The sequence below is a fragment of the Cyprinus carpio genome, chromosome B25 (genome assembly GCF_018340385.1).
Source record: "Cyprinus carpio isolate SPL01 chromosome B25, ASM1834038v1, whole genome shotgun sequence".
Lineage (NCBI taxonomy): Eukaryota > Metazoa > Chordata > Actinopteri > Cypriniformes > Cyprinidae > Cyprinus > Cyprinus carpio.
The window spans coordinates 9,274,662-9,300,947 of record NC_056621.1 but is presented as its reverse complement, the minus strand read 5'-3'; the positions used below and the strand labels follow the sequence as shown (position 1 = coordinate 9,300,947).

General features: G+C 36.5%; 1 protein-coding gene and 1 long non-coding RNA gene across 2 annotated transcripts; both read left to right on the top strand.

Moving 5' to 3' along the window:
* The first annotated feature begins 1,903 nt into the window (after window positions 1–1,903).
* On the top strand, window positions 1,904–8,172 carry LOC109064717 (DET1 homolog). The gene is made up of 6 exons (XM_019081756.2): window positions 1,904–2,171; window positions 2,900–3,668; window positions 4,889–5,242; window positions 5,452–5,642; window positions 7,075–7,266; window positions 7,780–8,172. The coding sequence occupies exons 2-6, from the start codon at window positions 2,916–2,918 to the stop codon at window positions 7,967–7,969; spliced, it is 1,680 nt and encodes a 559-aa protein (XP_018937301.1). The 5' UTR covers window positions 1,904–2,171; window positions 2,900–2,915; the 3' UTR covers window positions 7,970–8,172.
* Window positions 8,173–12,943: 4,771 nt separating this feature from the next.
* Window positions 12,944–25,961, top strand: LOC109050627. The gene is made up of 4 exons (XR_006158617.1): window positions 12,944–18,535; window positions 22,799–22,868; window positions 23,847–23,985; window positions 25,478–25,961. It is a non-coding gene; the product is annotated as an uncharacterized LOC109050627 (long non-coding RNA).
* Window positions 25,962–26,286: the final 325 nt, after the last annotated feature.

The following is a 26,286-nucleotide window of genomic DNA, read 5'->3' as shown; positions in this document are numbered from 1 at the left end:
CTCATGTCCCCTTTTTGGAGCTCCACATAAGAAATATCAAGCTTAAAATATTTTTCAGACAGACACACGCATGTATGTATGAATTAGCGTGTATGCTAAGGATTTTAATTAATTATAGCGATGAAAGAAACATGCTAATACCATTCCATATGAAGACTTGAATATATGTAGCTTGTTAAATAATGTAATTATTATTATTTTGTTTTATCTGACAGGTTAATTATAGTTAACTTAAACTAAAACTATAAAAATTATAAAGTAAAATATAAAAACCAGAAGCTATTGTAAGCTAATGTTTGCTTCAAAAAGGAAAAGAAACCAGAAAGTCACCTCCATTAGTGGTGTTCTGTAAAGATTTATTGACCTCTGTCCTAATCATCATGGAACTACCCTGTCAATTGACATTTAAAAATGGTTTGTTAATATCATAATTTTAAACATTTACTTGAAGGCAGGGAATTAAAAGTGTATTTACAAAGTCCAAATGCACCATAAAACGTGGAAGTGAAAAGGCATTTTGAGCATTCGTCATTTTTTTCTATGGCAGAAAGGGAAGACAAAAGAGTGAGATGACCTCATCTGTCACTGCTTTGCCTTTTCGGTGTACTCTGCTAATGGCTGCATAAATGAGAAGTGCTTTGTCCCTAATTATCAGTTCTAAATTTCCCTTTTGTTAGACCTCTCGCCAACCAAACCCTGACCAAGAAATTTCTTCTACCTGAAAAGTAAATTTAGATTATTTTTGCGCTATATTCAAATAACCCTGCTGGAAAAAATGGTGGTCTATGCTTCTGATTTTGCCTTGTAAAACTAGGTGAGTATAACAAAAAAAAATGAAGACAGTCTGTACTCTTAAGTTTCTTTATTCAGTTTACAATAAGGTAATAAAATGTCACAGACGTTTTGGCTATTGGCTAATATTTAAAAAGACACCTTTCTTTGTAATAATTTTTGGTCAATGTCCTCATCACAACAGGACTTCACAACCTTTACAATCCCAATGCATTTCAGATGTTCAGTGCTGTGATTATGATCAATGATTCGTCTGCCGATGACTGTTTTGTGTTAACTCACTCCGATTCTCAATATTTTCCCAACATGCAGTTAAGAACATGGACAAAACCAGGTGAGACCATATGGAAAGTGCCAAAAACCTCTTTTCTAGCTCTAGACCCCTTTTGACCAGCAAACCAGCTTAGAGTGATTTTCAACAGTGTTGTAACACTCTTACCAACCCAATCCTGAGCAAGACATTTCTGAAAAATTAATTCTTTGATGTCTGCATTTACATCTGCAAGATGTGTTTTTTAGAGCATTTGCTCATCTGCAATGTCAAATAGACGTTTATTAGATGTATTTAAGATGTTTATGATTTAAAATGCATGTAAAACTGATATCCTAAAGATGTCTGTCAGATGTTTGTACACAGCAGATGCTTTCCAGATCAAGAGATCTTTAACAGACATCTTGCAGACGTACGTGTGCTATCTGGGATGTTCCTTCTGAAAATCACCTTAAAGTGGTTTGTGGGTTTAAACTAGCTGATCAAGCCAGCAAGAAAGATACCCACCCAACCAACCAAACAAACTGGCCAAGCTAGTAAAATCTACAAATAATAACAAAACCAAATAATATCAAGTTTTTAAGCAGGGAATTTTTCCTTAATCATTTCTCTTTTGTCAATGACAGTAATAATATCCTCAAATAATATCCAAACTGATTAGCAGCGTGGATACCCAGAGCTCACATATTAATCCAAAACTACTGATTTCAACGGTTTAATAATTTGACAGAACATGTAATCAAGCTAAATCGCTCATTCGTTGTTCCCACAGAGGTGTAGTTGCGCTGTTTCGCCGCTGCTGAAGGGGGCGCTCTGACACTCTCTGCGCCTCTTGTCCTCTGTTTATATGCAGAACTCGACGAATGCCTTTTACTTCCGGCGTTTAGGCAGCGAACAGAGCTCCAAACTTATTTACACTGTCAAATAAATTTATTTACACTGCCAAATAAACTTTTATAGCGCATTGTACCTCCTTTTCAAAGATTCTCGCTTGTATGTTTTATGTTATACGGCTGTAGGTTGTCTCTTGGCCATGTCTCTGCTCTCAGAGAGCTAAAGCTGTGTAAATATTATCATGAGAAGTATTTCAGTGGACGTAACGTTACAGGTAAGTTATGCATATTCCTTTTCACCTGCTTGTGTTTTGGTCTTTATACTGATGTATTAATTAGATTTATTTTAAACGAGCTTATTAACCTTTAACTATAAAAACAAAAAAGCAACAAAGGAGTTTCAAAGCAGAAATATCTGTCTGTTTCTGCGTGTAACGTTACTTTTCTGTCTGTCTGCCTGCTTGTTTGTTTTTTTGTATTTTATATATATATATATATATATATATATATATATATATATATATATATATATATATACATATATATATATATATACATACACCAGTCTGCTTTGCATTTATTCACTTGGTCATTATGATCTCTTTCAATAATGTTTTAATTACTAATTTGTAGTGTTATTAAAGCTGTTATCATAGCTGCCTGCCTTTTTTGTTGTATTATATAAAATACATTTTGTAGAAAGATCTGCTCTATCTGCATTGGATATATTAACGTGATTGTAATTCTCTTTTAATATTTTTTTAATTCTTTATTTTCAGTGGTAAAGCTCTTATAATGGCTGCCTGCCTGGTTTTCATTTAAAGTATTATTTAAACTAATTTTGTGTGCATTTATTACCTTGAATACTAATTTTCTAATTTGCAGCAGTAAAGCTTTTCTTATGGCTGCCTGCCTTTTTTTGTATTAGGATATAAAATAATTTTGTAGAGATATCTGCTTTATTTGTTTTGCATTTATGAACTATTTAATGTCTCATTTGCAGTGTTAAAGCTGTTATTATGGCTTCTCATCACAACACTACATCAGAGGAGGATTTCCCCACTCTGAAGCCGAGACGCATCCAAAACCAGAACGTGGTGCACCGGCTAGAAAGGCGTCGGATCTCCTCTGGTCCAGTCGGGGCACATTGGTACCGTGTGCGTTGCTTCCACCAGAACCTGTTCCCCAACTTCACAGTGGTGAACGTAGAGAAGCCGCCCTGCTTCCTGCGCAAGTTCTCCCCTGACGGACGATGCTTTATTGCGTTTTCTTCTGATCAGACTTCTTTGGAAATCTATGAGTACCAAGGATGCCAAGCTGCTGAAGATCTTCTTCAGGGTCAGAATAGAGAAACGCTGGCCAATGGGAATGACCAGTGCTCCCTCAACATCAGAGGCAGACTCTTTGAACGCTTCTTTTCCCTTCTCCACGTCACCAACGTGGCCTCCAACGGAGAGCACTTGAATAGAGAGTGCAGTCTTTTCACTGACGACTGCCGTTATGTGATCGTCGGCTCAGCTGCTTACTTGCCTGAAGAACCACATCCACACTTTTTTGAGGTGTACAGAAACAACGAATCTGTGACACCGAACCCACGCTCTCCTCTTGAGGACTACTCACTGCACATCATAGACCTGCACACGGGCCAGCTGTGTGATACACGCTCCTTTAAATGTGACAAAATCATTCTGTCACACAATCAGGGACTGTATCTGTACAGAAATATACTGGCAGTGCTTTCTGTGCAGCAACAGACCATACATGTCTTTCAGGTAAGTGTGTAAGACTTCACCGTACAACACTTATTACCCAGAACGGTCTTATATGTTGTATTTTATTTCTATTTCTATGTATTCCTACCATTCCTGTCAGCTCTCTACAGTTCATTCAAATACAGATCGCAAAACAGACAAAAAAATAAAATAAGAAAAAAATGAAAAATAATATTTTTTTTCTTTTGTTAAATATTATTAACAAACTTGTTTAAAAAAGGATAGCAAAAATGCCCTAAAAGAGAGAAGTCTATATTATTTTCTTAAATCTTAAATGCATAAAATGTATTCTTAAAATATTAACATTTGTCAAACTAAATCAGTCAGACGTTGTTCAGGTTGTGGACTCAAGCTTGTGCCATTTTCCAGTCCCATCACCCAATTTATACCCAGAATTTCTTGTCATTTGTCTGTTTTGGAAAAATATAAATAAGAAAAATGCCAAAAATCTTTGTTTTGTTTTAATTAAAATAAAAAGTAGAAAAATGTTTTCAAATTTAAAATGTAATCTTAAAATATTATTGACTTTTTTTTTTATCAAAGCTAATTTATTTTGTAAATATAAGTAGCAATAATTAAAGAAAACAGAAATATATTTTCTTGTTGATTTATTAATTATATAGAATATATCGTATACAAAATATGAAATATATTTAAAGTTATTTACAGTTGTTTATCAAAATAAGTTTTTGCAAAGCATGTTGCTTTTGTACCCATAATTTATTCAAATTTCATAAACATAAATAACAATGGTTCAAATAGAAATCATCTTTTTTTTTTTTTCTAGGAACACTTAACTATATGAAATATATTCTTAAATATTAGCCATATTCTTTAAACATTATTGACATAATTGTTTATAAAATATATATTTATTTAGTCAGACCATGTTACTTCTGCAGGCATCACAGGTTTGAATTTGAATTTCTCTATTTCTCTACATTTTTGGGCAAATATAAATAGCAAAAATGCCAATAAATACAGAAATCTATTTTTTCTTCAAATATTTCATATATAAAATGTTTTCTTAAATACAAGATATATGTTCTTAAAATATTTGTATCATTTTTCATTTAAATTTATTTATTTAAAAAAAAAAACCTTTCCATTTCCCCCACTTTTTCTGTGATTTCTCTACTGTTTGTACAAATAAAAATGGAAATTTCCCGCTTATTAACTTCTTACCAAAATATTAAACTTACTAAAATACTCCTGACCAGGTGACACCAGAAGGAACCTTCCTTGACGTTCGCACTATTGGTCGTTTTTGTTACGAGGATGACCTGCTGACACTGTCTGCTGTTTACTCTGAGGCCCAGGCTGAAGGCCAGCCTGGTTTCTCCCGTCTGTATAAGGAGAAAACCATCAACTCCTTAAAACACCGTTTGTTGGTGTACCTGTGGAGGAGAGCAGAGCAGGATGGCAGCGCCACGGCAAAACGCCGGTTCTTTCAGTTCTTCGATCAGCTCAGACAGCTGCGCATGTGGAAGATGCAGCTCCTGGATGAACATCACCTGTTCATAAAGTACACCAGTGAAGACGTGGTCACGCTGAGGGTCACCGACCCCTCACAGGTACAAACCACCAGCACTGGAGTAACCTTAGATTCAATCAGATATGCCCTTGCTGGCGTCATCCCTTAATCTCATGTAGTGTAAGATATAATACTTGTTATTGGTTTTGTTGCGAATCTTTATACAGGTGAAATTTGTGTTGCGTGGTTGGTGGATCAGTAGTAAAATATTGTGTAAACTACCTTCTCAATTCTCTTCTTCATGTTTAGCCCTCTTTCTTCGTGGTTTACAATATGCTAACCACCGAAGTAATTGCGGTTTTCGAGAATACTTCAGACAAACTTCTAGAGCTTTTCGAAAACTTCTGCGACCTCTTCCGGAACGCCACGCTCCACAGCGAGGCTGTGCAGTTCCCCTGCTCCGCTTCCAGCAACAACTTTGCCCGTCAGGTGCAGCGCAGGTGAGATATAAATGTCAAGCAAGGCCAATTCACAAGCCACAAATTGATGGTGGAGCCAGAGGAGGCCTGTCTCACTTTGTCTCACAAAAGGCTATAACAATGACTCCGTGTAAATGTGGCGCTCTACATATTGGGTGGGAACTTGCTCATGTCGACACCTTTTGATATTAAAAACACTAATTATGTAGACCTCACAAATACAGGTTCTGAAAAAAAGCAACAAAACTTAAAGGTTCTGAAACTTTTTGAAAAACCTCATCCATTCAAAATGATGCAGACAGATTTCTTTTGTGCGCAATTTTATTTATTTTTATTTTTTTGTAAAGAAGTCTCTCATGCTCACCAAAGCTGCTTTATTAATAATTTAAAATAACTGCTTTCTGTTATGTTGTTATACTTTTACATATTCAAAAATAACTTTTTTGCTTTGAAGCTGAATTTTTAGCAGCCATAATTCCAGTCTTCAGCATCACATGATCCTTCAGAAATCATAATAATTTGCAAACATTTCTCATTATAATCAATGTTGAGAACAGATGTGCTGCTTAATATTAAGATGCTTACTTTTCCCCAGTATTTTTAAGGTATTGATGAATAGCAAGTTCAAAAGAAGAGCATTTATTTTAAATATTACAAAAAATCTTTTTACGGTTACTGTTCATGCAAATAATGCATCCTTGCTGAAAGAATATATATATATTTTTTCCTTTTCTAAACAAATTAATTGCGCCATATGTTTATATAAATAAAATGATTTGATACAACTATTTATCAAACTAAATTAATTTTTTTCTTTGTTTCTTTTCTCTTTTTTTGTGTTTGGTAAGAGGGATGCATGATGTTAGATTTTGCCGATATCCGATATGCCGATATTTTTCAAATCATTTTGGCTGATTGCTGATACCATAATATATTTCCCGTTGTTTTGAAACAACACCAAGTCTCCTGTGCAGAAATGATAAACACATGATTTTTAATTTTGGTTAGTTTTGAGCAAAAACTTATTTATTAGAAGTAATGAACTTTTCTAAAGTTCTATTTTTTAGAGAGTACATTGAAAGCCTTGAAAATAACTGTAATAAAATCAGTCTCTTGACTCTCTCGAGCAAACCGGACGTGTCATTCTGTATGTGCATTCTCAAATTAAATGCTGCAATCCAAAACAGTAAATCTAATTATCATTCAGGCAAAAGTTGGCTTCAAGAGTGACCACACTGCTGATGTGATCTTATCACTATCACACCTTGAGCACATGAGAGGGATTTATCTTATCGGCAAGGCATATCGGCATATTTTTTTCAAATTCTGATTCCGATAATGTTCCGATAATATTGTGCATTCCTAGTAAATACAGCATGGAAAAACTCATAGGTATTATTTTGTTTAATTCATTTGAGTCACATTATTTATGGACTGGTTTGTTTGTGCCCAGGTTTAAAGACACCATCGTGAATGCCAAATATGGAGGGCACACAGAGGCGGTAAGGAGGCTTCTCGGGCAGCTGCCAATCAGTGCTCAGTCCTACAGCAGCAGCCCATATCTGGACCTCTCCCTCTTCAGCTATGACGACAAGTGGGTATCAGTCATGGAACGGCCGAAGACCTGTGGAGATCATCCCATACGGTAATTCTGAGTTTAAAAGTGCCTTTAAAAGTGCCTTTTATTAGTTCAGAAGTGGATATTTAGTGCAATTAATGACTTTATTGGAATATTATTTCATAGCCTTTTCATGTATTTTCTTTTTACTTTTAGAGCATGCCTGAGTTTTATTCTCTTGCAGGCTTAAATATAGACATATGCACAGTCTAAAGATTGTTGACAAAGACAGTGATTTGCAGAAGAGGCCAGAATGTACGCCCACTTTTTCAGTACAGTGAAAAACGAGGCCCAGCGTGAGGTCTGCATCAACTTCCTTGTTAAATCTTGTAACACTGAAGTGTAATTTCATGCCGTGACAGGCGATCTTTAAAACACTTCCTGAGAGCTCTCAAAAATTTCCCTGACAAATGTTACCATAATTCTCTGATGTACCAAACAACGGTTCGCTTGTGCTGTAAAACACACTGGTTTCTTTCTGTCGACATGCGAGTTGGCATCATAATAAACTGCCACTGCGTTTTTCCCCTCCTCCCGCAGGTTCTACGCGAGGGACTCGGGGTTGCTGAAATTTAAGATCCAGGCAGGCCTGCTGGGCAGACCCATTAACCATGCGGTCAGGAGACTGGTCGCGTTTACCTTCCATCCCTTCGAGCCGTTCGCCATCTCTGTGCAGCGCACCAACGCCGAATATGTCGTCAACTTTCATATGCGCCATGGATGCGTATGATGACGCATGTGTGAGTAGAGACGTGTGCTTTGAGAGACTCCTGAAATCTGTTTGTTTTCTTTTTATACATCCTTTTTATATTAAAGTTTTATTTATTACAAATGTGATGTCTTTTATGCATTTACACTAAATGTTTTTATCTTTAGCTTTTCCGTTCTTTAACTAAATTGCAATGTGCAAAATAAAATGGTTTATTTATATTACAGTATTGTTTGACCCGTTGTCCTGCCTTTTCTTGTTGAAGGTGAAAATTATTGTCAAAACAGATGTTTTCGTTTTTCAGCATAAAAACTGACAGAACATTAAGATATCCTCAGTTCACATTCGTCATCTGCCATTTTTAAATAGCAGAGAAAGTATAGAATATGCTAATGCCCCCTTTTAGCAGTTTTCCCCTCAAAAGCCTAATGAAATAGTTCAGCTTCCATTACCAAGCCAGCTCCCACATAGTCGACCAGCATTAACCAAAAAATGGAGGTGGGTTCGAAGCACGCAACACAACAGCAACACTAATGCCACAATAATAACAACAAAAACTAATTCTGAAATTGATTCATTATAGCCAGTTTACTAAGTGAGAGGCTTCCCTGGGGGAATACGATTGTTCAGTTGATAGAGCAGAGGTTGAAGAAAATGCATCTGTTTTAACAAGCACTTCAGCGCTGATTGAAGGACAATTTTCAATACGGGAGATTGCGACAGCTTTAAAACACCAGTGTTTTTGTGAACTTCCATACTGAGGGGAAAGATTTTTCCCTCTTCATAATGAAGCCAAAATACAATTAGAACTAATAAATCGAACGCGCAAATCCCAGATGACTCGTATTTGGAGTCGCCCGTCTCGGTGGGAAAGGAACATGTCAAATCTCCCCCACCAGTCTAAAAGCTTTCTTTTCTTGAAGTTCCACAGAGTGCCATTTTTTTTTGAGTGGACCCCTAAGTGCAACTACTGTAAGTGTAATCATTCTCTCAAGGCTTCATGAATACGAATCCCTGATATCCCGCTAGTTACTGACAGAAATTTCCCCTGTCCAGCAAGATGACCGCGTTCTTGTAGGTGCTCCAGGCGCGGTTGTGCGCGGGGCCCCTGAACGCAGGAATGAATGCTTTTAGCCGCGGTCTGGATTGAAAAGTGTGATCCTAGGGTTCGGGAGTGGGAGGGTGTCGACTGTGCTTCGTAGGGCTTCTCTCTCATTTAATTCATCTGTAATGGTGCTGCCGTGGTATGGAACAAAAAAATCTTACCGGGGTTATAATTTCCCCGTGCAATCAGTTCAGTTTTGCGCTGCATGGGAAAAAAAAGAGGGGAGAGAGAAAAAAGGTGAAACGTACAGAACACTTGATTGAGGAGAAAATTAAGTGAAACGTTGTGAATTGTGATTGCATTATTCAACGTTTTCCATCGCATTCTTCCTTCTTTTGTGTTTCTATTATGCGTCGCGGTGACCTGTCCCCATCACAAATGATCCACACTGCTCCGGGTATGAGAGAATTAATTAGATAAAGAGAGAAGAACTAAAACATTTACCACAACAAAATTGGTGCCGCCAGAGATGTTATGCCATGCTCTTTCAGTCCAACCTCGTCACAGGCTTTAATAGCTGTCATTGTTGTGACTGCCTGCGCTGTTAGACGGAGACAGTGCGTCTTTCATTGCGGTCTTTATCGCTCTGGTTTAAAAGGTGTTACTGAACCCCAACCATCCATCATGGGCGCACTTTGTAAAACATGGGATATCTGTGTGTCGTCAATTGAAAATCTGTGCTACTCTCCAAACTTGTGACTTATTAGAAGGAACATTTAAAGTAGCTTGACATTTCAGCTTGCTTCATGGGTTTTTATAGCGGCATCAGTCGACTCAACCGCATGTAAAGTTGCAGAGCTCATTGCATAGGTCAGTTGTCTACCTCCCTAGGTGTTATTCTCCTCTAACTTGTCACAGTCTTTTATGACATGCAATTACAATCCCTTCTGGTCTAAATTGGAGTTGGCTAGAGTTATTTGAAGTATTTTGCAGTTTAAAACTTCTAATGACTGTGAATGGCTCTCACTACTGAATGACTTTTTAGTTTTTAGAGAACTGCTGATTTCAAGTTTGTTTTCTGTTTAGGATTAAAGGAACACTCCATTATTTTTGAAAATAGGCTCATTTTCTAACTCCCCTGGAGTTAAACAGTTGAGTTTTACCTTTTTCGAATCCATTCAGCCGATCTCTGGGTCTGGCGGTAGCACTTTTAGCTTAGCTTAGCATAGATCATTGAATCTGATTAGAACGTTAGCATCTCGCTCAAAAATGAACAAAGAGTTTCGATATTTTTCCTATTTAAAACTTGACTCTTCTGTAGTTACATTGTGTACTAAGACCGATGGAAAATGAAAAAGTTGGATAATTGCAATTAGTTGCACTAATTAAAATATCTGTTATGTTTTTTATAACAAAGTCATGCATTAAGACTTTTTTAAATTAAATGTATTTTCTAGATTAATCATATAAAGTAAAATAGCGGTTTGGTAAACAAGTGAAACAAAATACTGGCATACATTCTGGCAAGACTGAACTATAAAAAAACTATACGTTTTATATACTACAATTTTTAACTTTTTTTTTCCATTAATGCTGGGCATGTTGTCACGTGTTTTCATTTTAATGGATTTTATTAATTACAATGTTGGCCAAAACAGTGATTTCATATTTTATGTTTGCATTTTTGTTCCCATACTTTGTGGCAACATATCTCACTATTGGTGAACTTCTGTATATTTTCTTGGCCTATAACAGTGTTTTTGATATGTGTGTGTGCGCCTATTCAAAACCTTTTCTTTTATATACACATGTAATTTTATATAATAACAATGTATCTTTGTTCAATTTTACATACATTTTATGATTGACTTTGTGCCTTGAATTTGTCTGTGTCCGTAGCCCTCAAAACAACACAGGTGGCAAGTGTTTGATGGCCCTGTAATACTTTTCCACTTTTTATAAGTATAGATTCTTCAAACTTCAGGCACTTATTTAGTGGTGTATAAATTACTTGAAAGCCATACTCAAGTAAAAGTACAGATATCTTACTAGAAAATGACTTTGGTAGAAGTTGAAGTCACCCTTTAGAATATTACTTGCATAAAAGGTATGTGATATTTATTGTACTTAAACACAAAAAGAAATTAAATTCAAAATCTAAAACAAAAATAAAAAAAAAAAGTAAAACCACAAGTAAACACAAAAAGTAAAACAAAAAAATAAATAATAAAAAAATGTTCATACACAGCTTGAGTAGCAAGATTGTGTTCAGTTTTAACTCTTTCTTCCATTTTGTGTTTTTGGGTAAGAATAAGAAGCACTTCATCTGGTACTTAGTGTCTTTTATTCCAACATAAGAAAACATTTCTGGAATCTGCATCTGAAATAGCATTTAGATGTATTTACACAGTTTATGTATCTCAGAGGGGACATGGATGCATTTACACTGCACTTACAGATGCATAATTAGGCCTAATGTTTTAACAAAACGTTGAAGGCTGATATTTGAAATGTGAAATTAAAGCCGCCAGTAGGTGACAGCAAGTGACTGCTAATGAGTGAGTCGTTGAGATTCAACCGATTCATTCAAACGGCTGATTCATTCAGAAACAAAATATTTGACTGTGTTAATGAGTGAATCACTGAATCATTTATTCAACCGATTCGTTCAAAAAGCTTATTCATTCAATAAATAAATACCGTCCATTGCTCAGAGACACAAAACAGTGCTGTGATCTTTGTTCGGAACTATTTTCGTTAGCAAAATTGAGCAAAACCAAGCATTATTATGTCTAAAATGTAAGTCACTAATTGCTTTACTGAACTTGTATAAAATGATTATTAAATGTGTTCATGCTGTTATCTGCAGAAAAACGGTACTCTTTGTTCGATATAGATTAAGTGAACTATATTTTAATTAGTAAATGTAGTGGAGTAAAAGTAAAAGTTGGCTGAAATATTAAAACTCAAGTAAAGTATATACTCCCAAAAAATACTTAAGTAGTTACATTACACCACTGATTACGTCTGCACAAATGGCAGCAACCTAGCATGCAGAGAGGCCGCGAGTCACCTGAAAAACTTCATCTGGGTTTATTCGGCCGCCTAATTAGGTGTCCAGCTGCTTGCCGCTCAGCCAGCTTGGAGATCACGTCCAATCAGATGGCCAAGTAAATCCAGGGCCACTGAGCTGGGCTAACGTGTGAATCCTGCCTCGGCCGGTGACATGGCTGACTGGGGTTAACCTGTGAAGAGGCAGCAGGTGCTGCTGTGGGATTAAGTGTCCGCCCTGCCTCTGGTTACACAAGCTAATTGAACACATTCTGACGCCCTCTGGACACCTGGGGAAAGCCTCTGGACATGAGAGTGGGAGGGATCTGGTTTGGACCTTGTGTGTGGTTTAAGGAAAAAAATATATAATCAAAAAAATAGACAAAAAAACAAAGATAAATACAAATTAATATAACCATTTAAAATATATAACAAAAAGTAATATAAATAAATAAATTGACAGATTTTAGGTACTGAAATAGTATTTTATGTAAAAATTTGCTCCAATGATCTTTATTTACAACAACAACAACAACAAAAATGTTTTCTTTATACAGTGTAATCACTGGGCTGAACACTTTAAAATATCAATGACAGATTTTAGGTTTTGAGCCTTTAAAAGGATAGTCCATCCAAAAAATTACAATTAATGTCATTAATTAATCACCCTCAGCTTTCTGACCCTCCATAGACAGCAATGTAACTACCACATTCAAGGCCCAGAAAGGTAGTAAGTACATCGTAAAAATAGACGCGCTGTGCACTGTTTACAAAGGGAGGCGTTCACACATGCGTTGTGGTACTGATACGAACATTTATTGTCATCAAACATGTAAAAAAATAAACGATAAAAAAATATTCTAAAAGGATTCTCACTTGATCCAGTTCATACGTGTCACACAGACTATTTAAACGATGTCCTTACTAGCTTTCTGGGCCTTGAGTTGTTTCAGTTGTGTTGCTGTCTATTCAGGGTCAGAAAGCTCTCAGATTTCATCAAAATATATATTTTAATTTGTGTTGAACAAAGGTATTACAGGTTTGGAACGATGTGAGGGAGAGTAATTAATGACAGAATTTTCATTTTTGAGTTAACTATCCTGTTAACATATTGAAGCAGTGCAGCACCAGCATGGCAATGTATCTCTAAGACTGTTTTTTGAGTCTTATTATATTTGTGAGAAGTTTTACTAACATTTTATTTTACGGTGTCCTTGTACTTACATGTACTTATGCATAATTATGCATAATTGCAGGCAACTAAGCCTAAATCAAACCCTCATAATAACCCTATAGTAAGTACAAGTAGTTAATTGATATTAATTACTACTTGTATGTATAATTACACTGTAAAAATTACACTTTAAAATAGAGTGTAACTAAAGTTTTTTTTTAGTCCAAATTTTAGAGCCTGTTTGAAATAAATCACTCTTGGGATATAAAAAAATAGTTGATTACTTCAGTGAGATGGTTCTTTTAATCAGCTGAAAGACCCAAGTTACTAGTTTGAAAAAGTCCACAAAACCTTCATGGAACAAAGCTGGTTTTGCTGACTTTCTTTCTAGAAAGTTTTGCGCTATTTATATTGTGTAAGTTTTCAGTGCAAACTGAACAAAACAGCTGTGAAAAAAAGTGTACCGTGAAATAGCGTCAAAAACTTTATATTATGTTTTGTTTAGGGGCAGCACATGAAAACTGTAATTAAAATTGATGAAAAAATTGTAAATTGATTCACAAATGAATGATCCTTAACAGCTAGTTCTTTCTAGTGCATAAAAATCATACAGTGCAACCAATGTTACACAATTAAAAAACAACTGCCTCTTTTAATAAATCATTCCGAACTCACTGAAAAAACTCATGAGTTTCATATTAAATTGAGTGTTGCACTGACTTTCAGCGTTGGCGAATACTGAGGGAATTGTGAATCTGAGTCGGCAGTTCATACTGAATGAGAATGATCAAAAGATTGTGTACCATGAGTTTACATTGAAACATATTTTTGTTATTGAGCTGTCCTTGCTGGCTGCACACAAAAACATACAGCACAAGCAGTATAGTGCAATTCACGGATGAATGACTATTAGGTGCCGCTCGCTTTTAGCAAATCAAACAGGTGCAGAGCAACCAGCTTAATCCAATTCATAAACAAATGGCTATTGAGAGCCGGTTCCTTTATTAAATTGTTCAGCAGGCTCACAGTTCACGAGTTTCAAATCAGTCTGGCAAATACTTCATTGAATGAACACTCTTAATGACCTATAACACTTTCTTACTGGTTTACTGCTACTGAAATACAGAGACACATTTTTATAGAAGCTTATTTCTACCACTAAATAAAAAAAAGGTAGTTGTGAGTTTTCTCAATTAGAACTGTGAAATAAAAGGTTGTTAAAAAAATTGTTTATTCTGCAGTGGAAACAACTATGACATTTTTTTCTCAGTTTCTCAGTTTATATCTCACATTTCAGACTTCTCAGAATTGCAAGTTTATATACAGCATTTTCTTAGTTTATATCTGAAAATGTAGTTTTCTTCCCAGAATCGCAAGTTTATATCAGGAAATTCTGATTTTATATCGTACAATTCTGACGTTTATATCTTACATTTAGAAAAATGGTTGTATGACTTAAAAAAAAAAAACAAAACAACAACAACAACAAAAACACATATATCAGATGATCATTGATATATCGGTCAGTGGATGCGTGCATTTGTTTAGTAATGGCCATCTTTATCTGTAAATAAAGAATGTTGCTTATCTATTAGCTTCAAACTGGGTAAAAGGTTTCAGATAAAGTCAATGTTTGAATTAACGGTGAGTGGACTGTACAAATAGCAACAGAAATTCAGCTGTCAGTCAGTTGTTTTGGCAAAACATTAAGCTGAGATTAATTACGAGAGGAGGTCATGGACCATATGTTAGTGTTTGCAGCATATATGTCGCGTTATCAATCTTTATGAGAATATAAGGCCAAAACGCATATATTTCCTACCACATGTGATGCGAAGACAAGCCCGCACTGTTGGCCTGACCCTGGTTACTATGGTTACGATGTGTACTTTGTTGTAGCCACTGTCTGCCTGGTAACCCAGTTCTTGCTAATTGCTGTTGTCTTGGCAACAAGGTGCCCAATGTAATCTGAAAAAAATGGGTAACAATCTGCCACAAATGTATGTATTCATTAGAAGAATTCAGCCTCTCCCTTCTGGCGTTCCTTTGGCAGACTAGACCACATTTTAATCTTTGTGTTTTTTGGTTAGAATAAAGTGAGTCGACACACCTGACCTTACAAGATCACACTTATTTCGACGCAACCTCGACTCTGGGCTGTCAGCCACCTGTTAGATAGCAGTGTAATACGAAACGGAAAGGGCCTGCTCTGGTGTAGCATCATGTGTTATCACGTAATTCAATAGAGAGGACCTACACTGATTTTCACCCCAGTGAGATGTGCACATCATCATTCAGAGGAGACAATGAGTCTAACGAGCGTGTTTAGTTCAATAATTCAATAATGAAATTAAACGTGTAGCTCACTGTACCTTATACGACTCTGCTATTGCTGTATAAAATTTCTAAATGATGTACTTAAAGTAAATCTGAATATCAATGCATATTTCTTTATTCTTTACAATATATGCTGCTGATTTTAAAATTGTTCCATCACTCTCAGAAAAAAAAGGTACAAATCTATCACCAGGGAGGAACCCTTTTGAAATATGTACCATTTAGGTACCTTTAAAGTACTAATATGCACCCTTTAGGGGTAAATAAGGTCCAAAAGTGTACCTTTTGAAAAGGTACCATCCCCATAGCTTTTGTACCTTTTTTTCTGAGAGTGAACATTATTTAAAAAGGTCTAATACTATTTAATATAATCTTTTTTGTAGAAGGAATGTGAATTAGGGCTCCAGAATGACAAAAAGCAGCATGCAAGCATTATAAAAGTGGTTCATATGTCTTCTGAAGCCATGTAATGACCAAATATCCTAATGTTCTTACTCTTAGGATTCTTTTGTGGTGCCTTTCTTGGTCCCACTTTATATTAGTGGCCTTAACTACTATGTAGTTACATCAAAAAATAAGTACAATGTGTTTATTGTATTCGTATTGTATTGTGAAACACTTCTGCTGCTATTGAGGTGGGATACGGGTAAGGTTAGGGACAGGTTTGGTGGTATGGGTTGGTTTAAAGGGATAGTTCACCCAAAAATGAATATTACCCCATGATTTACTCACCCTCAAGACATCCTAGGTGTTTAGGACTTTCTTCTATGAACAGATTTTTACATGTACCTCTAGTTTTCTCCTCCTCTTCTCTAAAGCAGCACAACATGGCCTCGCCCCCTTTGTTGCGTTTTCCCAGGGCCAGGGTTTATCTGGGTTCATGACGTAACGGACCTGGGAAGAAGCTGCTTGTAGTCCCTTACCAGCCATTTTTGTAGGCATTAAACTGCCAGAATTTTAAAAGACGATATCTCCGTTTGCATTGAATTTTGCAGATATTGTTTATGCACAAACAGCAACATTACACACTAACTTACATTTAAAAAAGTTAAAATCGCAATCAACCACCCCTTTAAATGATTTCTGAGTTGTGAATGCAAGTTCTCAGTGTGAACTGAACAAAGAGATTTAAAAAATGTGCTGTGAAATAATGGCAAATATATCTTTATATTGAATTGAAACATGCAGAAAATTTGTGAAATTTACTCATGAATGATTTATTCCTTAAAAAAAAAAAAGCAAGGATATTTTTCAAAAATCTACATTTTTTGTTTGACAAAACAAACTCATTCAGGTTTGAAACAACATGAAGGTGAGTAAATGCCCATTTGTTTATACTTTTGTGCTGCTTTTTTAATTATTTGAGTGAACTACTGCTTTAAAACAGGAAAGGAATGTAACTACATTGTGTTTAAGGGTGCACTGCAGGATTCTCTCTATCATCCCTCTTTTTCTCTCTTTGTCCCATCACAACGCACCAAATAAATTATTATGTGATGCAGTAAAGCAAAAACAAGGATCTGAACACTGAATTTACTGATTTTAAATGTATTAGTTCAACAATTTATTTCTGACCAAAAGAAACCCTCTGTTGTGTACCTTTAACAATGTACTGTACTTTTCCATTCACTTACAATATTTAAAAATTAACCCAAATTTATTTTAATTTCATTTATTTGGACTGTTCAGTATAGATAGCATGTAATAAACATTTACCACTGCATGTTTAGTTAACTCGGAAGCATTTCTAAAAAACAGCAGCTTAGGAAAAAAAGCTAAATCCATCTCCAGAGATCATTTAGTGGATGCTGAGTTTAAAAACAGCCAATGTGCGTAAAGAGGTTGTCACTGTTCTCTCTTTTGAGTGTGAATTCATGTATGTGTCACATACAAGTAATTTATACAGAGTCATATTGAGATGCATACATCAAAACTAGCATTTTTTACCCATATTATGCTCCAAACCAGTCATTTGCATTCAGCATCAACTCACAATGAATGTATAGCAGATAATTTAAAACATTAATACGTCAATTATGTATGCTTTCCTTAAACTTTGCTTGTTATGCCTAAAACTGGGTGGCTCTTGTATAAAAGAATGTTCAGTAGGTTATTCATACTTGATTTGTGAAAAAAATGCTTTGTTCTTAGAGATGTTTTATGTATGCAATTACTATCCATCTTTCTGATTAACAAACATACGCTTTAGCTTAATAGGACCTTCGCCCGCCTCTTAACAAAACATGCGTTGGTCCCTGTATATATGTTTAGATGTTTCTAAATAGGTTCTCCTGCTCTCAATTTCCATTTGCAGGCTTCTTCAAAACCCAAAACCTTTTCACTGAGATGTTTTGTGCCTGATTAGCTTCTTCTGAAGTGCCTCACATCCTTGCTTCGCCCTTAATGCTGTCGGCAGCCATCGAAGACCTTGCTGCACGGTGGAAATGATCATTCCCCCATTACCAAGGCTCCACTATTTTTAACTGCTGAATGAAACCTCCTAACCTTTCCCTTTTCACACCAGAGCACATGTCTGAAAGGTAACTGCCCCAATAATGCACCGCGACATGTGTCAGGTACACTAACCAAGACCTGCGCTCCAAGAAATAAAGGTAATTTGATAATTCTCTGTTAGAGTATGCAGAGTGAAGAGCACTTATAAAAGTGTTACCTTCATTGTTCCTGCTTTGAAAATTCACATAAGGTCATGGTTGGAGCTAATGAGCCCCAATGAATTGGATGATATTATTTTTTTTGAAATGCTGGAAACATGTTTAAGTGGGAAAATAGCACAGACGGCTTCGGCTGTGTGCTTCAATTTTTATAGATGGACAACTAACTAAACAAATAAAAAACACTGGAGTCAAGCTAAGGCAACATGCCTGTAAAAATAGTTTTGGATATGCAAATCACTGGTTCAATTCTTGTTTGTATTCCAGATACATAAAGCTTGAGTTGAACTGGCATATATACACATGAGGTAAGGTATTATAACAATATGTGGGTTGTGATGTTTAGTGTGATAAAGTTTTATCTGTTTGTTTGCATGGGCTTCACTGCTGTTATATTATATTTATATGTCACTCTGAGTTTGGTCAGATAGAAATAATAAAGAATGTGAACAGAGCAGGATGACAGAAATTTACCATGATATACTCTCTCAAAAATATGTTTTTGCTGTGAGAATATTGCTAGTTTTGAAGCATATTCGGTAGTACAAAGCTGTCTGTGTTTCTCCAGAGAATTTTATTTACCCATCTCAAACAGCATCTTAAACCAAGAGGGCTGTTTGGACAGATGTAATCCATTTCTGCATCATATTTTGGCTTTTTTTATCCCAAATGCTGGCACAATATTTGTAACTCATGTCTTGAACACTCTGTCAACATTTAATATCATCCATGCTAGACTTTCCCTTCATATGACCAATATTGATTGAGAGTTGGGAGTTCATTTTCTATGAGCACCTCGAGGGTCGATTGTTCAGAAATCCTGCAAGGAGACGGCAAACCCTGCAAAGACACTCAATAAAATGAAACTTTTGTTGAGGTGAAAAAAGCGGAACAAGCCTAAATATTGACAAAACATATTTGACTAGGGCTTGCTGTTCCTCGGATTTTGTCAAGCTGTACGGGAGTTTCAAGCCGGCTGTGAATTGCGAATGAAGGTCTGCATGCTAGTGCATGTCCAGGGAGCCCCATGGCTGTTGTAGTGAGTGTAGGACTGACTTAATTTCCTTCTCAGGTACCACACTTGGTGTCATCAATAAAAAGAAAGAAAGAAAGAAAGAAAGAAAGAAAGAAAGAAAAAAAGAAAAAGAAAGAAAGAAAGAAAGAAAGATGCATGCAAAAGCGAAGGAACAAAGACAAAAGTATGAAGGACGGAAGGAAAACAAGGGGAAAAAAAGGGAAGGAAAGAGAAAAAAACAAGGCAAGAAGGAGGAAAGAAAGAGGAGAAAGACAAAGTTGTATGACAGAAAGAATAAAAAAGACAGTATAAGGAATGAAGGAAAACAAAGCAGGAAGGAAAGAACAGTTTAAAAGGAGGAAAGAATAAATTGGGAAGGCAAAAAAGAAGGAATGAAGGAAGGAAAGCAAAAAGCAGGATGGAAGAAGTAAAGAAAAGGAATGAAGGCAAGAAGGAATGAAAGACAGTAAGGGGACAAAATTAAAGAAAAAGTAGGGAAAACACGGCAAGAAGGAAAAAGAAAGTAGCAAGACAAAAATGAATGAGGAAAAACAAAAGAGAAGCAAAAAGTAGGAATGAAAGAGGAACGAAAAGGAAGGTAGGAAGGCAAGGAAAAAAAGAAGAACAGTTGCACAAGTAAGTAAGGAACAGAAAGTAGGAAGGAATGAAAAAGGAAGGCAAGAAGGAGGAAGGGAAGACCAAGTAGAAACACACACACACAAAATGCAAAGCACGATGACTGACATCTCGTCCTTATGTTGCATTGCGAAAAATAATATAATTTACAGCACAGTAAAAACTTTATAAATTAAATAAAATGTATACAAACCTTTATTTCGCTGAAAAAGTGCACCAAATCTGTGGCGGCGCTGAGAACCTGTGGACTCAAAAAACCCGGTCTGACCTGGGTGACCTGGGTAAAAATATTAAAAATAACCCAATAAAATTTCCCAACAAGCTGAACCCAGCATTTGGTTTAAAAAATTTTGAATGAATAAAGGAAGGAGAAGATAAAGGACAACAGACAGAATGTTGCAAGTGGGAAAGGAATGGAAATGATAAGATGGAAGTAAGGGCTTGTTGGTCCAGCTGAAAAGAAAAAAAAATCCTGGAAAGAAACCAGCCTGATTTCTGCTGGTTAAAGATGGTTTAACCTGTCTTCCATCCCAGACAAGCTAGTTTTTAACTATTTTTCTAGCTGAACAAAAACAACATATAACCACTAAAAAATCATGGAAAGGCAGGGAGACCTAAGTATTTTTTTTTATTTTGTTTTATAAGAACCATAACGGTTACTGAATTTCGTTTGATTACATGTCGGATAATAATCTGCATTCACATCTGTAAACCCATAAAACCCCATTCAGTGGACATGGAGAAAACCACAGAGAACGATCGCAGAACGCGCCCGAGACAACCTCCAAACACCATCGCTGCATGCAGCCTAGCTATCGGAACATAATTCTAAAATTACCAGCGAAGCTAACTCATTAGCATACTCATGCACTGGAGGGAAATGCACTGATTATGTTTTACTTTACACTGATGACCGAGATGTATTCATCTGCTGGGACTGCGGCTTTGTGTGTCTGTGTGTTCGGCCAGGGTAAAGGGGAGGGGGGAACGGATACGTAATAATCATCCTCCCTAGATTAAATGGAGGCCATTAGACAGATATTAGGGGAACAATTGGGAGTATTGGGCCAGGCTGTCCGCTAACGCTCTTCACTACGATCAACGAGTGAGTCACGGCTCTGCCTAATGGTTTATCAGCCGTGTAGATATAAGGACCGTAGCGTGGCTGCGGAGGGGAGCGCACCGGGAGGCCTGGCCGCGGATATTTTATCGGCCTACATGTCTCCGGCTTATGTTCCCTTCTCTCCAGCATTACCGGGAAAAAGTCATTACCGCTGTAATTATTTTCAAGAAGATGTACTCAGAGAACTCGCAAATATCAGCGAATTGCTTTCTTTGATAAATACATAGGGTTATTTTGCTGCACATCCGCGCTTTTTTGTGGGGTTGTCATGTTATTTTCCAGGGTATGTCCATTTGGAAGTAGGATGTTTTACTGCGTTTGCGTCCATGCGTTAATTGGCCGTAATTAAGGACATACAAGCGCCACAAAAAAGGATGAGAGCGGTACGCATTGTGAGGTAGAGGCATGTTCGAAGGGGAACGTGTGGGCTGCTTCAAACAAAGCTGCTCGGTCATGTCTGAGAGCGCCATGAATAATCTCTGATTGAGCCCAATTATCACAGCAGACATATCTGACAGAAACAGAGGCGAAGGCAAAATGAGTAAGACCTATTAATATTTCGGGTTCGCGCGAAAAGTGAACAGGCAAAACAATACAGTGCCGAAAGATTCAGAGGCGAAGTTAGACCACAGTGTCAACACTAAATAAAAGGAGGCACCTGTTTATAATAGTCACCTCCCTGGAAGAAGCTTATTTCTCCTGATGGGACCCCTATTGATGAGAGGAGACCCGACTAATCTTTATGTGACCTGTCCCTAGCCGCGGGGGACGGGCAGAACAGAACGCGTGCGCGGCGGTACAATAGGCACATAGAGATTCGTATTGACAGCTTGCGGTCGGGGGTATCGTTTTGCACCCCGGGATGGCATAATCACATTATGGATGAAAGTGAAGCGTTGTCTGTATTAATAGGCATTGAGTCAGGTGTGTTTTGCCCCGGTGAGCCCCTGCGCCGGAGAGAAGGCTGGAAAACACTCAGTCGGTATGACTAGTGCAGTGCTGCCACCATGTGGCGAGTGCGCATGTGTGAACACGCGCGTATCTTCATATTAAAGGCACGCTGGTTATGTTTAAAAAGACTGAGGAAAACAAAACAAAAACAAACGTGGTTTCCTTTTCAAAGCATCTCAAAAGGCTTCGTGAAGGTTTTGTGACTTCCTGCTAGTCATTGTTTATTTATGTCAGTCAAAAGCACGCGTAGCCTACATATTTTATCGCAATGCTTTTCTCCGTTAAGGCCAGAGGAGGGCAGTACTGATCACAGTAGGCTCTCCTTAATGGAGAATGTCAAAAACACTTCATATTGGTACGTTGTTACGCACACAATCCCTCGTTTTCTGTCTGTAGGTCTTACATTACTTTTAATGTATTTTTTAGAATGTTTTTGCAAGGAAAAAAGAATGTGATTAAAACTTAATGATTAGTTAGCAGTAAAACAGAGGTACAGTTTTGATAAGGTCAGAGGATGTTATAGATTATATATTAGGGATTTAATTTTAAAATAACTAGTATTATTTTCACGTGAACATCATTGCCGTCTCTGGGACCCAAATATTAAAAACGGTTAATCAGTCTCAACAGAAATACTTATAATTAAATTTTCTCTCATGTGCAGCTGTATTTACAGTAAAATCACAGCAGATTGTCGGGACCAAATAGGCTACAGCTAGACAAATGCTTATGGGAAATGGCTAAAAAAAGCAATCTCTGTCTGTCATATCCAATTAATGTTTATATAATTTGCCCACATGAGCCAGACTAATGATTCAAGTTATTGATTTCTCGCTCTACTTTTAGGGAAGCCTTCTCAGGAGGACGAGATCTGGGAGTTTATCCTCAAACGCAGAATAACTGCATTCTGTGTCAGGTATTTGCAGCTAAAAACATGCATTTTAAATTGATATCATATTTATCATGTTTATAAAAGGAAACCTCACCTTCCTTTGTAGTGTTTTAAAAAAAATGCACTTGCATGATGGCAGTCAGATCTACTAAAAATAATAATAAAAATGATAATTAGACACTAAAGTTGTAATGAAAAAAACAAAGCAGCTAATAATATTCTTATAATCATTCTGTGTGCAGCATATTAAAATAAAGTGTGAGCCAATATTTATTGTTTGCAAACACGTACTTAAGACAGTTTATTCAGCATTAAATGCTTTAATGTGAATAATTCCTTAGCTGACATGAGGTCTATTGGAAATGTGCAAGAAGGGAGCTACAATTACACATAAATAAATATTCCTGACAGTGCTAACACAAAGCCTCTCAACGTGCATTAACCATAATCCCCACGGTTCCTGCTGTTTGACCATTTAATAAAACTCAATTAAATGTAATCGGTCGTAGAGCTTTTATGCAGAGATCCGTTACACAGGCACGAAAACCGCAGGCTCAAGAGGTGTGTTTGTTGCATGTAGGGTCGTTCTAGGATGTGTTAAGCCAAAACAAAAGGAATTAAATTCTCATTCATGGACGTTACATAAGCACTCCATTGAATTTGTTTCTGGAGGCCTGTTTGATGCACAACAACAAACAATGACAGCGCCCCCATGTGGTTCGACAGCAGCCCTGCCCATTTGGGGTTTCAGTGCCACTGTCTTAGGAAATGAAACGTATTAGTGAAACTTTGAAGGCTGACATCAGGCTGTTTTGCATTTTTGAAGCTTGATCAAAGCAAAACTGAAGCATTTACACACATCACATATCTTCATCTATTCCAGCAACTGTGCTGTGATTTTATGCAAACATATTTTTTTTTTTTTTTAGCATTTATGCAATCAGATTAATTATTTATAAGCTTGAATTTGACTGCTTGTGTCTTTCTGTATCTCCCCACTAGGTGGCAGTAGTTAGCTTTCTAACTGCTTGAGATGTATTTGAATATTTCACCATGACCACAGTAGAATAGAGAGTGACTCAGACTTGCAATGATTTTACAAGGCTGAGAAGGAAAAGAGAAACACATATTTCTTATCTACGTAAGTCAGAATTAATGTACACTATTCATAAAGTCTAAAATAATCATACATTGATGCTTAGTGTGGACACCAAATGTAAATGAATATGAATGAAAATAAGGCTGTCCATTCAATAATTTGTACAACCTTGGGGGCAAATTCACAGTTAAACCATTTAAAAGCAATAGGCCTATGCAAAATCATACGCCAAAAAAAAAAAAAAAAAAAAAAAAAAATTTTTAACCAGGTGCTAAATCATCCCCTTGGAATTATAAGGTTTATTCACATATTCTTATTCTGTGATAACTTATTTACATTATGTGATAGATTTTTATTGTTCTGTACATTATGGGACTTTTTATTTAAAAAAAACAAAAAGGTTTAATCTACACAGTCGAATGGAATACAAAAAATTTGAAGTTCAATATCTCAAAACTACTCGGAATGCAGATAGAACCTTATAATTCCAAGGGGACGAAATGCTGTAATAGTACTGTTATGAATTTAAGACATTAGCGTGCAAACACGCCTCCTTTTTTGTAAATTAGGGCCATTATAGATGTGCTTTTTTTTCTTATTTTTTTCTTGTGCTAATACCTGATTGCATAATTCTTTTAGTTAAAGGAATAGTTTACCAAAAATTTACATTTTTAAAGGCCTACCAAGATGTATACGACTTTCTTCAGCCGAAGAGACATTTAGATTTTGGAGGGTAACATTCCAGGCTTTTTCTCCATCTAATGCAAGTAAACAGGGCTCTTTTTGATGGTTCAAAATCCATATTTAGGCAGGTACAAAGTAATCAACACAACCCCAGCCAACAAATTAGAATCTTCTCTAACATTTGTACGTAAAAAATAATTGTTTTTTTATTTTGTTCTGAAAATGACTCATCGTTTCACTAGAGAAGACTCTTATTTGTTGGCTGGGGTTGTTTAGATTACTTCGAAGCTGCCTAAATATGGATTTTGGGCCATCAAAAATGGTCCACGCTGAGCCCCATTCATTTGCACTGGAGAAAAATATTGGAATGTTTTGCTCCCAAACCTTAAATTCTCTTCAGCTAAAGAACGAAAATCATATACATCTTAAAATGACTTGGTGGTGAGTATATAATCAGGAAATTTTCATTTTTCTGTGAACTATCCCTTTAATAACGCAAACAGCATTTGCGAATGAACTGCTTGAACAATTAATTCTTAATGAAGTCCCTCTTAAAGTGTAATTTTCACACCTGATATCTTCTGTAGTTTTGTATTTATTTATTGGAAAGCCTGATTTTCAGTGTTTTGTTGGCTTGAATGTATCACCAAGGTACCTAACAGTACGACCTAATGAACTAATCAGTCCAATTAGCCCTGATTAAAGTCCATGGTGTGATTAATTTAGCGTTTGTGGGTGGTATTAAGGGCTTGGTATGTGCTCATATTTTGACACCATTGAAATTGCAGGAACTTAACAGCATGGCGTATTTATTTGCATGTTCCTCTGTCTAAACAACTACACACTGCAGCATTCTGGTCTGAAACATGTCATGAATCCAAGGGGATGGAGATGTTGTCCAACCTATGGAAGGAAAACAGAGGGAGAAAATGAAAGAGAAAGATCGGGCATCGTGCTGCTCGCAAACTGACAATTCCAGCGACTCTAGTTGACTGCTACTCTGCTATTCCTGTTAGAGGGCTGAACCCACTCTGCCTTGTTGGCACAAATATTTTTAGCCTTGGCGTTTTGCAGAGAGACCAGCACTGAGAGTGATGGGGCCACACAGGCATCCAACTGCAAAAGGGCAGCGGTGGGATGAACAGGGCGGAGGCGGGCAAGGTCACATGAGGCCACTGGAGACGAGAGACTGGAAGATGATGTGATGAGATCTGGTGATTGAGTCTTGTAGAATCTGTCTTTGACAAACTGCATCTTATGCCTCTAAAAAGGCTAGCGTGGTATTTTTTAGCTAAAAATAAAAAAAAACTTAATCGCGACTTACCTAAAATTACCTAAAAACCTAAAATGTAACAAAAATGTAAACTAACAACTCTTATTATAGTCAACTTCTCGCAATTATAAATCAACACAGAATTGCGAGAAACTCACAATTCTGACTTACCTTCTCGTATTTTACAGTTAACTTCTCGCAATTCTTAGTTAATCCTATCTTTATTTCTTCAGAATTCTGAATTTACTTTTTTGTAAAAGGTGATTGTGACTTTTTATCTCACAACTCTGACATTTTTTCTCGATAAACTGAGGAAAAAAATCTGAATTGAGAGATATGTCACACCGCTAAGAAAAAAGTCAATTGCTAGATTCTGACTTACCTTC

Coding starts and splice junctions, on each gene's coding strand:
- LOC109064717 (XM_019081756.2), top strand. CDS start 2,916: ATGGCTTCTCATCACAACACTACATCAGAGGAGGATTTCCCCACTCTG. Junction 5,243..5,451: donor GGGTCACCGACCCCTCACAG/GTACAAACCACC, acceptor CTTCATGTTTAG/CCCTCTTTCTTCGTGGTTTA. Junction 7,267..7,779: donor TGTGGAGATCATCCCATACG/GTAATTCTGAGT, acceptor CTCCTCCCGCAG/GTTCTACGCGAGGGACTCGG.